Genomic DNA, 16554 nt, shown 5'->3' with positions numbered 1-16554 from the left:
ATAAAATTATATATTTTTCTAAATTATAATTTTTGTTACTAGAAAGAAGAACAAAAGCACCCAAAAGAAGACTGAATGAGCCATTTAATATAACAGGAAATGGATGAAGTTTTGCTAAAGTAAAACCTACTACTAACACATGTATATATCTAAAGGTGACAAAAGACATCACTAAGCCTTTTTGTACTAAGGTTAAATTAAAGTAAAACCCTAGTACCTAAGTGGAGGACTAATATTGGAGTTAATTATGACCTTGGTAAACATACAATATGTGTATGTATATTCATTGCTATCTACTCTTAAAACTTACATTGTATAATAATAGATCAAAACACTGGAAAAATAATTTGAGAACTGAATTTCAGTGTTCATTCACTCTGCTACTAACTAGCTAGGCAATCAGGGCAACTTAGCCCTTCTCTGATCCCTTCTTCTATAAATGAGGACGTTGGACTAGATGACTAAATGATCACCAAAGTCTCTTCCGTAACTAATATTCTATGATTACATTTTACAATCACACCCAGAGAATGTCAAAGAAGTATAATACAGTTCCCGCATTCAAGACATAAACAGACTTATTGAAAAAAGAAAAGCAACATATAAAAATGACAACTGAAACTCCAGTAATCTGGTTTTGTTTTGCTTTGCTTGCCTTTGGTAATCAATTCTAGATCATAAACTATTTCCCAACCATAAGTTATTCTAAATTGAAATACACCTACCACACATATTATTCATTAATTCTAAAGTATGCATTTTTTTACATTTTAATGTTTCTGAAATCAGGATACTACTTAAAATTGATGGCAACTTAAATTCAACGACATATGGTAATAGCTACTCAATAAATATTTAGCTCCATGAATGAATGAATGGATGAATTAATAAAGATTGATGTTAACTAAGAACTAGTTAACATCAATCTTTAATTCCAATTTCATTAGTAATACCACAAGAGATTTCTTTGATATTTAAACAAATAATTTAATACATTATTTATAAATCTACCTCTAAGGAAATTCTGGGCTTTGATTTAAAATCTTGAAAGAAGAAGTTCGACACAGAAATCTAAGGAAGTATATGGAAACGTTTAAATAGCAAGAATAAGAAAATATTAATTTTCTATTTATTATTTAAAAGTAATGAAATTTTTATTTTATAGCCAAATTCATGTTGCAGAGTTATAAAATGAGAAAAGCAATAATATAGTTTAGGGGAAAAGATTGTAAACGTTTCTGAAACATTTTTTTTCTTTTTAACCTCTGAGTTGGCAAGAAATACCAAAGACATAAAGCTCATTCAGAATATTTTTTAGTAAATGCTACTAATAGTTAAGAGTTGGCACTCAAGTTAAAACATAAGGTGTAACATTCTAATAAAGATAGGAGAACAAAGTGCAGTGTCCAAGAATTCAGTAAAACACACTGCAACCCTAAGGTTCCATAGAGGTATCAGGAAAAATTAGACTTCAGGGTCCAGGAAAACAATAAGCCCTGAGAAAAAGAGTCAATGAGAACTCTACTGGTAAATGGGCTAAGGAGGAAGCTCCACTTGGCTTTCGTTTGGCTAACAGTAAACACCAGCAAGAAACTGGAGGGCAAAAGAGAGGCAGACCATAGCTATTTCTTCTGTATCCCCCTCTATCTCTGAACTGCCTCCTTTTTTTCCTTTTCTTGTCTTTCCTCATTTCTTTATTTTTTTTAGTAGAGCAGAACAGCTGGTGACTTCCATTTCCACAGCTCCACTGAGCGGCCCTTCTCTTCTGCATCAGCTCCTGCCCCAGTAACTCTGTTTTACTTTCTGCACTTTCACTTTTTCAGATGTAGGCTTCCCACTGTCATTAGCTTCTTGGCATCGCATCAACCCTTGCTTTGTCCCTTACCTTGATTACAACTCTGTAAATAATTCCTTCATTGACAACACTTCATTAGCACTATTGGAAGCAAATTCTGTTTTTGCTAACAAAGGCTAAGAAAAACTTGAGTGAAACCTAAAATGAAAATAATATTGAGGAGTATGAATATCTAATTCTGTTTAATCATACCTCAATTTTTGTTCACAACATATTACTCTCTGAAGAAAAGCACTGACTCAATTTTGGGTAACTCACTGACTTATTGTTAATTCTGATCTTTCCCAAACGTTATTATAATGTTCAGTAGTGAGAGTTCTAACTAAATAGCAAAGCACCTGTTCATTTCAGAGGACTCAGAGAAAACATACTGGATGTTCTTTATGGATTATTTTATGCAAAAGTACCTTCCATAAACTATAAAACCTGCTTCTGATTTTGGCTTTGATCATTCATTTATTTGAACACATTTAGACATTTCCTACTTTTAAATTTAAGAAACAAACATATCAAAAGGAAAAAAAGAAACTGATTCTTCTACTTAATGTTAATTTAAAAAATTGTTCTATTCTGGTTATAACCTAAGTTTTTAAAGGACTTGAGGGAATACAAATTAAATCATATGTTCATAATAGTATTTTAGACAGATAGAACTAAAGCTAGGGGTTCCTGGGACCTTGGGGCAGCATAAGTGGCTGATATGGATTTTGGGTTTCACTTACCCAGAGGAAAGGAAGCTGGAGCACGCAAGAAATAAATGATAGATGTCACATGACTACAACCTGAGAGGTGACCAGATTTGCTAGTGAACACCTGGATGACAGCTTCTTATCTTCTTTATGTTGTAGGTGTAGTAGTTGATTGGATCTATTGGACAAGGACTTAAATAATTTTTCTTAGGACTCGAGATTTTAAGGGTTGGAAATGCAACCAGGATAAGAGTACAAATACAGTTTGGTTCCTTAGGAAGTCCAAAGTCATAGCCAATGTATAGGAAACAGGTTCCAGATACTGTTAAATTCACAGTTAGAAAACCAACTAGAAGACTGTAGGTCATTTGTTTCTGGATTCCAGACTTTCGTAACTCAGTTTACATTATTGGGAACTTTGAAAAATAAAGTCTTATTATCACAACTGCTAAAATGTCATCTTCCACAGCATTTTGCTAGGAAATAGGGTGACATAACCAGTTCATGAGGGTCCTTCACCGTGCTTATTTATACAGTCTTTGATACCAGGGCCTAAGATGTTAGATGTTTTTATTGTATATCAAAGGAGGATTCTTGGGACATTCTTTGTATACTTTGTATTTAATGGTTCAGGGCAGAAACCTATGGTTTTTATGTTTATTCAATCAATCTGTTTCAGCTTCTCTAGTGACAGCAAGAATATCTGCGACTTCACTTACACTCACTCATTCATGCACCAACCCAATTATTTATTTTATTTTAATAAACTTTTCTTGAGTGCATAATACATGTCATTAACTATACTAGAAAACACACCAATAGGTTAGTCCTAGGTGGGGTGTCTAGCTTTGAAGAGTTCAGATTTTCATGTGTGAGTAAATAAATTGTATAACTGGGAATATGTCCAATAGGAGAGATATGAACTGCGTATGCAGATGAGGGGAGCAGCTAATACTTCCTGGGAGACATTAAGAAAGACTTTAGGGATGATGACAGTGGCATGGGATTTTTAAAAATGAATGGGCACTCTCCAATCTAAAGTGAGAAAAGAACATGCCAGTCTGATGGCATGGTAGGTGCAAAGGCTTGAAGACAGGAAAAAGCAGTCTTTTCCTTGTACCTTTAGTACTCTTACTTCAAGGAAACATTCATCACCTCAGACTGTCATGTTACCTTAGAGAGAGGGGTGACAGTGCTTCCTGGGGAAGACTGTTTCCCTATCTCTTCCAAAAAGATCCAATTCAAAATGTCTCTCTAGAAATTTATATTGGCTCAATGATTCAATTGTTGGAATAAAGAATTTCTTTCCATTATTTACAAGGTGTTTAAATTTGATTTAAAAAGAGAAGATACAACAGTTCCCTAACTGTTGGGATATTGAATATTCTCAACATAAAGAAATGATAAATGTTTGAGATGGTGGTTCTGCTAATGACACCAATCTGATCTTTACATATGTATTAAAACATCACTATGTACTCCATAAACATGCCTAATCATTATGTATCAATTTAAAAAATAAAATAAAGTATAATAAGAAAATGATTAGAAAAGACTAGTTTTTCCCAACCTTGGCTTCACATTAGAATTACCTGGGGAGCTGTCAAAAAATACCAGAGCCCAGTACCCACTGTAGATAAATTACATCAGAATCCCTAAGTAGGGGGTCCAGACTCTGGTAATTATTTTCAGAGTTTAGAACCACTGAAGTAAATAATATTCACCTTCTCTTTTCACCTAACCTTTTGTCATTCCAACTGAGTAAGAAACTACAGACAAATTCCCATGTTTGCAGTGCTGTGAGGATTTTAAGTTTAGTGTCTTTTAAACTACTCATTGGGCAAAACCACTAGGGCGCAAAACAAATGATATCTACTGTGAGGCAGCTGTGTGCAAATAAGCTACGTGAGGCCATTGCTGATCAATGTTTTAATAAGGTCAAGCTAGAGACAAGCAGTGCCAGCAGTACCACCAGCTACCAGGCTATGTTGTATTTGGGATTGTTACAGAGACACCGACATGCTTGATTTACCACTCAGAAAAAGGACTCTTCTGAAACATGAGGATCCATACTAATAAGCATGTTCTTCACTGCACTAAAGAGGGATGTGAAAGAGAGCACAATGAATTGTATTAAAATGGTCAAAAATTTTAAATAATAATGCATTTCATTTGGATTTGCAATACTTAATGCAGCACAGATACTGAAAGTTTCTTTTTAGAAAACTAACACAAATCAATCATTGCTTTTCATAGAATTTAACATTGAAGGGTCTTTGAAGGTCAGCTTGCCTAGCATCATACCTAATTTCTACCTGAGGCTGAAATTCCACTCTAGCATACTTTACAACAATTTTCAATCCTCTGCTTTACACTTTATTTCACAGCTGAACTTTTAGGGCTTCCAAATGTCACCAATTTCACTATAATCTCTATTTGTTGGGAAGCTCTTTGGTAAACTTGAACAAAATTTCCTTCTCCTTCAACATTTTTTCTTCTTCCTAATTCACCTGAAGTCATGCAGAAAAAGCTTAATTTCCACTACCATCTGAGAGCATTTTGAGTTCTTTTAAGAGAGTTATACAGAATCCCCAAGTTGTCTTCCTGAGTATATCTTTCAAAGTGATCTCCTATAAACCCTCCATGGTGCTAATGAATAAAGTGCCATTTTTATTTAGGTGCCGTAGTTACCACTGTTTACAAGATTAGCACCAGTGAGTTTATTTGTGGACGAAAAATTGCATTTTGTAAAGAAACCCGGAGTAGCTCCTGCTTTTCCTTTTAACTAAGGTATTTTAGTGTTCAGATTTGCTTGCTTAGACAGAATCTCTTTTCCCTGGCTCGGGATATAGAATATCAGCAATGTTTAAATGGTAAGATGGCTAAAGTATTCAACCTTTTGCAAAACTAGGTGTATAAGCAACCTCTTATCCTTGCTCCAAAAACAAGCAAAGATCCATTTGGGAAACAAAGTATGATCATTTTTAATTTCCTTCTTTATGAACCTCACAATTATGTCTCTCTCTCCCTGGAGATAATTAAGAACTTCTTTTTAATTATTTTTTATTTTACTTTAAGTTCTGGGATACATGTGCAGAATGTGCAGGTTTGTTACGTAGGTATATATGTGCCATGGTGGTTTGCTGCACCTATCAACCCATCATCTAGGTTTTAATCCCCACATACATTAGGTATTTGTCCTAATGCTCTCCCTCCCCTTGCCCCCCACCCCCAACAGGCCCTGGTGTGTGATAAAACAGTTATTTATAAGCAGTAAGAGAATACTGAAAATCTTTCCCTTTTGCTAACACAAAGCTTATGATTTCCTTTGGTATATCAGTTTAAATAAAATAGTATTCAATAGATTAGATGGTAATAATATTAACCTTTATCAATTTTACACAATGAGTGTAGATCATAGAACTTTAATAAAGTCTCGAAACAAGAGAAAAAATCTTATAATTGGACAAAGGCTTAGAGACTTTACGATTCAATCTCCTCTCTCTGTATCCATTTTATAGGTGGTCTTTTTTTGCCTTTCTCCAGCCTGTCCTTCATGAAATCGAGAAGTTTTTACTCTTAGTGGGAAGATAGTCTGAACTCATTTCCAGACATCAGACCTTTGGCTTCCTCCTTAGAAAGCATGGGCATTTGGATAACCACTTTCCCGTGTTCTAATAACAGTATTGCAATAAAATAATAAATGCTATATTGCCAATCAATTTTCAGTTATTATGTAGTATGAAGACAGTGTGAAGTCACATTATTTAATCCTTCTTACACAATGCTTCCCTTCCATTCAAATTGAGGTTAAAATCTGTCATCCTTCTGAGTTCATATTTCTTGCTAAAGACCACATGTAATCTTTATCTGGTGAATAAACAGGCTATCTTTCTCATTTTCAAAGGACATGTTCTAGAGATTCCCTGAAAAAGGACAAAGAACATAGCTATTGATGACAGAATAAAATGCTGCCCACTCTTCTTTTCCAATTTTATTCACTTCTTTTGATGTCATTCAATGACATTCTAATCATTTTCTTAAATGTATTAAACCTATTTTTCACTCTCTTTACAAGAAAGATACCCCCACTGAAACACCAGACTCAGGAAGAAGAGAAGGACCAAGCAGGAGCGGCTTCGCTAGTCAGGAAACACTGACCTCACACTTAATATTTAAAAATCCAAACATGGTTCCCTATATTTTCCTACAATTGGAATAACTAACTTAACATCTAAAACAGCAGTGTCTGACAAAAATACACAAGTCACAGAAGCAAAGCACACTTAGAGTTATAAATTTTTTAGTAGCTATGTTTTTAAACAAGTAAAAAGAAATGGGCAATATTAACTAGCAATACATCTTACTTAGCCAAATATATCAAAATATTACAATTTCAGCATGTAATCAATACAAAGTTTGTTATGATGTATTTTAAATATTTTCATTTTATACTAAATCTTCAAATTCCAGTGTGTGTTTTACACTCGTAACCAGTTTAGACAGCTATATTCTAAGCATTCAATATTCACACGTCTGGCTAATGACCACCATATTGGAAAGCACATAAAGAGTGCTACATTTTTCTGAATGTTCTTTTAAGGAAAAAAACAGGTATTATACTATGTATTTTAAATACGGGAAGAATTTTACAGCAAGTAAAAACTCTAATATTTTGGTCCTATGTATTTTTCTTTCTACTTTTTGCATAATACCGAAAGAGTAATAGTCATGAACATTTGATAAAGAGTCTGTGTTCACTAGTACTACAAAATTTAATCCTGAAGCTTCAGAACCCAGTGACAAATGAAGCCAGATTGAAAACCACAAGATATAAATTGTTGCCTGAAGTCCCTTCTGAAACAAATAAGAGCTGTTAACATTCAGGGAGCATGCTATGATATAGTAGTTAAAGAATTAATCTTTACATATGTGTAATTTATAGTTTAGTTTTCACAGAATGACTTACTTAAAAACTGTTTTTGAAGTCAGGGTTGGATTCCAAATGTGTATAGACTTGAAATTCTAATTGAGCTTTTTCCTTGGTCACTGCCATTTTGGCCAGAAATTGTTTTAAATTATCAGGTGTTCCACTGTAAGAGGTATCTTAAAAACAATGTGTTATAGCCAAACAAAATAAGCTCTCTTTTGATCCCATGCTATATGAGAAAATATTAAAATACCTGAATATATATGTGATATGACTTTTCTGTGTCTTCACCCAAATCTCATCATGTGGCCCCCATAATTCCCACGTGTTAGGGGAGGGACCCAGTGGGAGGTTATTGAATCATGCGGGCAGGTCTTTTCTGTGTTATTCTCAAGATAGTGAGTAAGTCTCACAAAATCTGATGGTTTTAAAAATGAAAGTTTCCCTGCACAAGCTCTCTGCCAACTGCCATTCATGTGAGATGTGACTTAATGTGCCTTTCACCTTCCTCCATGACTGTGGGGCCTCCCCAGCCATGTGGAACTGTAAGTTCAATAAACTTCTGCCTTTTGTAAATTGACCAGTCTCCAGTATGTCTTTCTCAGCAGCATGAGAACAGACTAATACAGCAAATTGGTGCCAGTAGAGTGGGGGGTTGCTGAAAAGATTCCTGAAAGTGTGGAAGTAACTTTGGAACTGGGTAACAGGCAGAGGTTGGAACAGTTTAGTGGACTCAGAAGAAGACAGGAAAATGTGGGAAGGCTTGGAATTTCCTAGAGACTTGTTGAATGGCTTTGAGGAAAATGCTGAAAGTGATATAAAGAGTAAAGTCTAGGCTGAGATGGTCTCAGATGGAAATGAGGAACCTGTTGGGAACTGGAGCAAAGGCGACTCTTGTTGTGTTTTAGCACAGAGACTGGTGGCATTTTGCCTCTGCCCTAGAGATTTGTGGAACTTTGAATTTGAGAGGGATGATTTAGGGTATATGGTGGAAAAAATGTCTAAGCAGGAAACATTCAAGAGGTGACTTGGGTACTGTTAAAGGCATTCAGTTTTATAAGGGATGCAGAGCATAAAAGTTCAAAAAATTTGCAGCTTGACAATGTGATAGAAAAGAAAATCCCATATTCTGAGGAGAAATTCAAGTCAGCTACAAAAATTTGTGTAAGTAATGAGGAATCAAATGTTAATCCCCAAGACAACAGAAGAAATGTCTCCAGGGCATTGCAAAGATCTTCATGGTAGTCCCTCTCCCTCCTTTACTGGAGGTCTAGGGAAAAAAATGGTTTCATGGGCTGGGCCCAGGTCCCCTGTGCTGTGTGCAGTCGAAGCTTGGTGCCCTGTGTCCCAGCCTCTCCAGCCATGACTACAAGGGGCCAAGGTACAGCTCAGGCCATGGCTTCAGAGGGTGCAAGTCCCAAGCCTTGGTAACTTCCACATGGTGTTGAGCCTGCAGGTGCACAGACATCAATAATTGAAGTTTGAGAAACCTCTGCTTAGACTTCAGAGGATGTATGGAAATGCCTGCATGCCCAGGCAAAAGTTTGTTGCAGGAGCAGGGCCCTGATGGAGAACCTCTGCTGGGGCAGTGTAGAAGGGAAATGTGTGGTCAGAGCCCCTATACAGAGTCCCTAGTGGGGCACTGCCTAGTAGAGCTGTGAGAAGAGGGACACCGTCCTCTAGACAACAGAGTGGTAGATCCACTGACAGTTTGCACCATGCACCTGGAAAAGCCACAGATGCTAACCCATGAAAACAGGTGGAAGGAAGGCTGCACTCTGTAAAGCCAGATGAGTGGAGCTGTCCAGTGGAAACCCACCTCTTCCATTAGCATCTGGATGTGAGACACGAAGACAAAGGAGATCATTTGGGAGCTTTAAGATTTGACTCCCCTGCTGGTTTTCAGACTTGCATGGGGCCCATAGTCCCTTTGTTTTGGCCAATTTCTCCCATTCTAAATGGCTGTATTTACCCGGTAACTGTACCCCCATTGTATCTAGGAAGTAACTAGCATGCTTTTGATTTCATAGGCTCATAGGTGAAAGAAACTTGCCTTGTCTCAGATGAGACTTTGGACTGTGGACTTCTGAGTTAATGCTGAAATGAGTTGACTTTGGGGAATTGTCGGGAAGGGATGATTGGTTTTGAAATGTGAAGACATGAGATTTGGGAAGGACCAGGGGTGGAATGATATGGTTTGGTTTTGTGTCCCCACCCAAATCTCATCACATAGCTCCCATAATTCCCACATGATGTAGGAGGGACCCTGTGGGAGATAACTGAATCACGGGAGCAGGTCTCTCCCATGCTGTTCAGGTGACAGTGAATAAGCTCCACAAGATCTGATGATTTTAAAAATGGGAGCTTCCCTGCACAAGGTCTCTTTTTGCCTGTTGCCATTCATGTAAGACGTGACTTGCTCCTCCTTGCCTTTCACCTTCCCCCAGTGATTGTGAGGCCTCCCAGCCATGTGGAACTGTAAGTCCAATAAACCTCTTTCTTTTGAAATTGCCCAGTCTCATGTTTGTCTTTAGTATGTCTTAATCAGCAGCATAAAAATGAACTAATGTTGTATGTATTAGCCTCAAAAAGACTTCCATTCTTTAAAAATTGTTTATGTCTTCATACTGTTGGAACAGTGCTAACTGCAAACCAAGAAAGAAAGAGTCCCTTATCCAAGAACTCTTTTAGTACAATACTCTTTTAGTATTTCCTCCTTTTTAGTACAACCTAAAAAGGAGAAAACATGGCAGAACTAGTAATGACTAATGTTGCAATAATGTAGTAAGAGTAGGAAACATGTCTACTATTATTTACAGCATATCCAGCACTTAGCACTTAGTGTATACTAAGTGCTCAGTAAATATCCATTGAAATAAGGAAAGAGTTCCCTCTATGTAAGTCATGGTGCACCAAACTGGGGACTCCTATAAATAAATTTGTCTTGGGTACAGGATGATAATTTAAGCATATATTACTATAGATTATGCTAGAGATGAATATACATACATTCAAAACAATGAAAATATATTTATTTCCTTCAATATAATATGAAATGTATACATGAATTAGTTTTTATTGCTGCTGTTATAAATTACTGCAAAGTTAGTGACTTAAACAATGCAAATGTATTTTTTTACATTTATGGAGGTCAGAAATAAGACACAGGTTTTGCTGGAAAAAAGTCAAAGTGTCAGCAGGGTTATGTTCCTTTCTGGAGACCCTAAGTGAGAATCTACTTCCTTACCTTTTCCAGCTTCCAAACGTGACCTGCATTTCTTGACTCATGATCACATCCCTCCATCATCAAAGCCATCAATGTTGTATCTCTCTGATGATTCTTCTGTAGTCACATCTCCCTTTAACCACAACCGGGAAAGGCATAAAAGGTCTTCCACTTTTAAAGATTCGTGTGATTAAACTGATCACAATCATATAACTCATCTCAAGCTCCATATCTTTAATCACATCCACAAAGTTTACCAAGTAAGGAAATATATATATATATATATATTTTTTTTTTTTTTCCTTGCTTTCTTCATATCTAGATGCTGCCTTCATTCTTTGGCTCCTGGCCACCTTCCTCCACCTTCAAAGCAATTAGCATTGCATGTCTCTGACCATTCTTCCACAGTCATATACCCTTCTGACCACAGCCAGGAGAAGCAATTTTACACATATCTCTCTCTTGTTCCCTTTCTCTCCCTCCAACCCCCACAACTTCTGTAATAGAGAAAAGGTCTGAAAGAAAAGAAACTGCATGCAAATAACAATTGAAATTAAAAATAATTTCATTTATTTTCCCTGCTATTTCTTATTGCCTCCAGAGGCCCCATCAGCCTGAAAGGCACTGTTCAATAAGTAAATTTTTAAAAAGTTAGTAGCATAAATAAAGTAAGCATCACCTACATACCTAACTATAAAATATATTCAAATAAGGAAGTTAAATCAATCATGGAAAAAATATAAATTTTGTTCTAGGGAAGTGTAGCCAGAAAACATTACACATATTGGTATTTACCAAAAGTGGTAGCTCTGTTGAAATATGAATGTAAACAATATTGAACAATAGAACATTTCTGATAGTTACCTTTTTCTAGATAAAATGCGTAATCACAAACTCTCTGTCTACCTCAATCTAACATCTAACATATCAACATGGTCAAACGCAAATTTTGTTCAGAGTGTGCTATATTTATATCTCAAAATTTTATGTACTGTTAACATTAATATTTCTAAGGCGTCATTTTTGATGAAAAAGTATGCTTTTAAATTAAAATATCTGGCATTCTTAAACATTTAGTACTGAAGCACTGGGAAAAAGCATCTACATAAATCTCAATCCAGACAAAGAAGGAGTTGCTAAAGAGGGAAAGAGTGGGAGGAGTTTAAAAATAATTTCTTATTCCTGACCTACAGTACTAACCACAGTCATCCGTTCTCATGTACTTGTTATCTCATTAGAGTATCAAAAGAAGTCGAAAATCAGTTGCCTTCATCCATGAACAGAATAACAACACTTTAGGTAAGACTAATAATAGCTACTGAGTGCCAGGCACTAAACTAGCTATTTTATTAATCCTTTATCTATTTTTATTCTTACAACAACTCTACATGGTAAGTACAGCTAGCCAAAAGGTAATTGAGGCTCAAGGAAGTTAAATAAATGCTAGCCAAAAGTAACTTACCTGATAAGTGTTATGCAAACATGCTCTTTACAATGCAAAGCCAACCTCCAATACAATTAAGCACCATGTGCCTCCACAATTTAAGAACACTGCCTTCAAAGACAGAGTCTAGAAATTGCATAAGTCACCTAGTAGTTCACTCATGAAAAGTTCATGAAATCAAAAAGAAAGACTAATTAAATATTTCTTAGTTCCTAGACTATAATCTTCCTTCAAAATCTAAATCAGCAAAATCAAGAATTTGATATTACTGATGCTCATCTAAATCGCATTTGCACTCCTTAAAATGCAGCTTGACTAATGTCATCTCTTTAAAGGTGTCCACGACAACACTAGTTTATATTGATTTCTCCCTTCTCTCAAATCTGAAGGTAGTTTTATTGGCACAATATTACAGGAAGATGTCATGAAACTAAAGAGATGTGAGGAGTTGGGATTAGGGAAACAATAACACTTAGAGAAGTAGGGGCCTATAGATAACGAGGAACCATGACAGAAGAGGAAGCTGGCAGGCACCTGTGGATACTGAATGTATACATCATATATTTCAGACCCATCAGGGAAAGTGAAGTTGAAGTAGGGTACACATGAGAAAGATACCATTCAGGAGTGACCGATGGGAAAGGGAAGAATAAAATATCAATCTATAGTACAAGTCCATAGCAACTTATGGGAAATAGGGAATAGGCTTTTGGGAGAAACCGAAGTGTAAGAAAAATTAAACAGCCAGATGTCAAATGAGATGAAGCCAATTAGGAATCAAAGCATGAGATCTACCCTCCTAACAACGTTTAAAGAGCACAACATCGTATCATTAATTATAGATAGACACTACGTTGAACAGATCTCTAGAACTTACTAAAAGGTGGAGGCATGAGAAAACTTTTAGAAGTGATAAATATGCTTTTTACCTTGGTTATAGTGACTGTTACATGGGTGTATGCGTATGTCCAAATTGTATACCTAAATATGTGCTTTTTTGCTATCAATTATCCCCCAATAAAGTTGTTTACAAAAGAATCATGACAAATATCTGAATGCACGTTCCTGTCTAACTAAATGTATTAGGCTTTGGTATTGATTACCTATCCAAACACATTATACGTTAGTAATCTGTGATCACTTTTTGTGATATATTTGTATTAAAATACAAATCACGGCAACATGATGGAAATATAAAAGCACAGGCTTCAGAGTCACTCAATGAGGGTTCAAACCCTGGATCCACCACCTTATGCATGACAAACAGAAGAGCTAGGTGCGTAAGGGTATAGGTCCTAGAGCAGATAAACTGGATTTAGGCCGACCAGCTGTTCTACTTACCTGAGACTGCTACGGTGTGAGCACTGAAAATCCTGTGCCCTGGGAAACCCGTCAGTCTTGAGCAAGTCAGGATAGTTGGTCATCCTACCTAGGCTGCATCCCACTCTTTTTTAAAAAATATTATTATTTTTAATTGAGATGGAGTTTCATTCTTGTCACCCAGGCTGGAGTGCACTGGTGCGATCTCGGCTCACTGCAACTTCCGCCTTCTGGGTTCAAGCAATTTTCCTGCCTCAGCCTCCCAAGTAGCTGGGATTACAAGCACCCATCACTACCCCCGGCCAATTTTTTGTATTTTAGTGGAGATGGGGTTTCACCGTGTTGGCCAGGCTGGTCTTGAACTCCTAACCTCAGGTGATCCCGCCTACCTCGGCCTCCCAAATTTGCTGGGATTACAAGAGTAAGCCACCATGCCCAGCCCCCACTCCTAACATTCACCCATTGTGTGGCCTTGGCCAGGTTAGTCTATCTCTCTGTGTTTCAGTGTACTCATCTGTAAAATGCCATCGATAATAATGGTACCAACTTCAGTTGGGTTGTTCAAAGAAATAGTTAATACACATAAAGCTCCTAGAACATGTCTGGGACATAATACACAGAAAGTGTAAGCCAGTGGTTATCAGAACTTAGACTTGCAGATTCTTAGATTTCTTATTGAAAAATGGAGAAGATAATATTTACTTCATAGATTGAGGCTTAAATTAAGTGAGATTACTACATAACTTTCTTTTCTAATGTCTGAATATAAAAACATGTATAATTTATTCAACAAACATTTAATATACATACATAAAAGCATTTTGTACATGCTAATCAGTTATAAAATATTATTAAGGCATTTTAGGAAAGATAAATGGATCTCAACTACTTAAATATCTGCTTAGATATGAGATAACTACAGAATATATTCAGGCCATATACTATAGAACATGTTTAGCAGTAAATACATTGTCTGCCACATAGAAAGTCTAAAATGGGCTCGGAAATAATACATTTTTCTACACTATAAAACTCCTAATGACACTTTATTACATCTAATGCCTAAGAAATATTGAAAACATTTTTTTGTGCTCATGGGAGGAAGGTACAAATGTGTAGTCTTGAATGTAAAATGAAGAAGCTGCCCATCAGCCTACCTCCTGGATTCTCAGAGGAAACCTGGGAAACGTTCACTTCATCTGGGAAAACCACTAGTGTCATGAGGTTCAGAAAACACCCTCTAATTTGATAAATTTTAAGCACAGTTACAAGCTGACAGAATTACAGGAGTTATAGGTGCCCTCTGTATACCACCCTACACATATCACACTCCTAATCATTTCTCAGAAAAGATTTCACAGTTCTGGGAAACAGCTGTGGCTTACGAATATGAGGAAGCAAATTAGGTTAAAGGAACAGAGGAGGAAAGAAAGAGAGAAGAAAGGCAAAAAAAAAAAAAAAAAAAAAAAAAAAAAATCAGTCCCTGAACACAGAAAACTAAAGGAGCAGTAGGCCTTCTTGTGTTCCAAGCCCTAGCATGGCCTTGAAAGAGTCCTCTTAGCCCTCCAGCTTTCTTATCTATACAAGTGGGTTTGATGTGATCTGTAGTGTCTCCTGAAACCCTATAACTATAAATATTTTCTTAAAATTCCTTAGTCACTAAGGTTCTGCATATAAAACATGAGCTAACAATTTTCGCAAGCATTTTTAGCTTTCTTTGTAAATTTTTAAAAGATAGTACAGGTAATCTGAAGCTATGCATACATGTGAAAACTGACATTAAAAGTAAAACTTGACAGACATTTCAAATGGAAAATATTTATCCACATGATACTTTACTTGCAATAGTAAAGTACATGATGCCAGTTGTGTTCTCTAGAAATCAGACTCTGAATTGGAGTTTAGCATACAGGATGTTTATTAAGAACGTCTTGTTGGACTCAACGACATGAAAGGGATGGGGAACAAGCAGGACTGGCAGAAGAAAAGCTGAGCTTCAATGCAGGCCCCACCACGACCTTAGTAAACCCAACAGAACCTCAGAAGATGGCCATACTTTTATACCCCAGCCTTCATCAGCTATAAAAGTAGGCTGGCCTAAGGAGTGAATAGTATGACTTTGGATAAAAAGGCAGGAGCTGGCAAGTGTTTCTTTTAAGAGGTATCTGGATGCTACATCACCTTGTCTACCACAATACATGAGTGATAATAATCTACAAGTAAACATTTCCAGAAAACATATCAAATGTTATAGAAAGATATTATATCTTCTATTCTAGATATAAAATTTTGCTCTGCAATTTATCCAAATTAGCAAATAACTAAATAATATCAAACCTATTTGAGACACTTTTGAAGGTCAAAAGTAGCATTTTAATAGCATCTATTCATTCACTTTGTAAACTGTCATCTAATTATATATTTACATGGATATAATAAATGTTTTCTACCTCTGTTCACAGTCTTCAAACATGAACAAATCATTCTTTTTCAGAGAGAGGAATAAAGGAAAAGAAATCTTCTCTTTTCTCTTCATTCTGAAATACTAAACTGAATAATTTATATTCCCAGATTCCATTTCCTAATCTTCTCCCCAAAATAGACATGTTCACTCCATGGAGCAGGGTTTGAATTTGGTTTTCTCCTATACTGACCCAATAATCATGAGGTTGCTATTAGTTTCCCTATTTTAAGGTGAGGTCAAGTGGCTTGTCACAGATTCTAATACTCAGTATTCAAATACATTGTCTATCACAAACTTCAATACTTTTACTTATTTTGTTTTCTTTCAAATTTAATTTTTAAGAGAGACTTCAGGATTCAAAAAGGTGTTCTAAAGGCAAAAAAATACATATACTTTAGAGAAAATTTAACTATTAAAAATAGAAAAGTCATCATTTCTTTGAACCCACCCAAGTGGTGATCCAGTTTTTTACATTTCCAATGGGAATTTTCAGTGTCTATATTCCCCACTCTGCCGCAGGCTGTTCTTTTCTTAATTCGGTCCTTTCTGTGTAGTTTCTTTATTCTCATTTCATGGCACCTCTTCCTCCCATTGCTTTTCCCCTCCTCATTTTTCAGTCTGTCCTT

General features: G+C 36.1%; 1 protein-coding gene across 3 annotated transcripts in view; it reads right to left on the bottom strand.

The window, feature by feature from the left end:
• The window catches only part of PDE4B (phosphodiesterase 4B), a 575666-nt gene that overhangs the window by 291732 nt on the left and 267380 nt on the right, over positions 1-16554 (bottom strand). The window contains exon 1 of one of the 3 annotated variants that reach the window (XM_031669603.1): positions 10722-10777. The exons of the other annotated variants lie outside the window; for them this stretch is intronic. Coding sequence (XP_031525463.1) covers positions 10722-10762 — 41 coding nt within the window. The 5' untranslated portion in view covers positions 10763-10777. Of the gene's footprint in view, positions 1-10721; positions 10778-16554 lie in introns of those variants that run through there. 3 annotated transcript variants of the gene reach the window in all.

The sequence above is a fragment of the Papio anubis genome, chromosome 1 (assembly GCF_008728515.1).
Source record: "Papio anubis isolate 15944 chromosome 1, Panubis1.0, whole genome shotgun sequence".
Taxonomy (NCBI): domain Eukaryota; kingdom Metazoa; phylum Chordata; class Mammalia; order Primates; family Cercopithecidae; genus Papio; species Papio anubis.
This window is presented reverse-complemented; position numbering and strand designations above follow the sequence as displayed.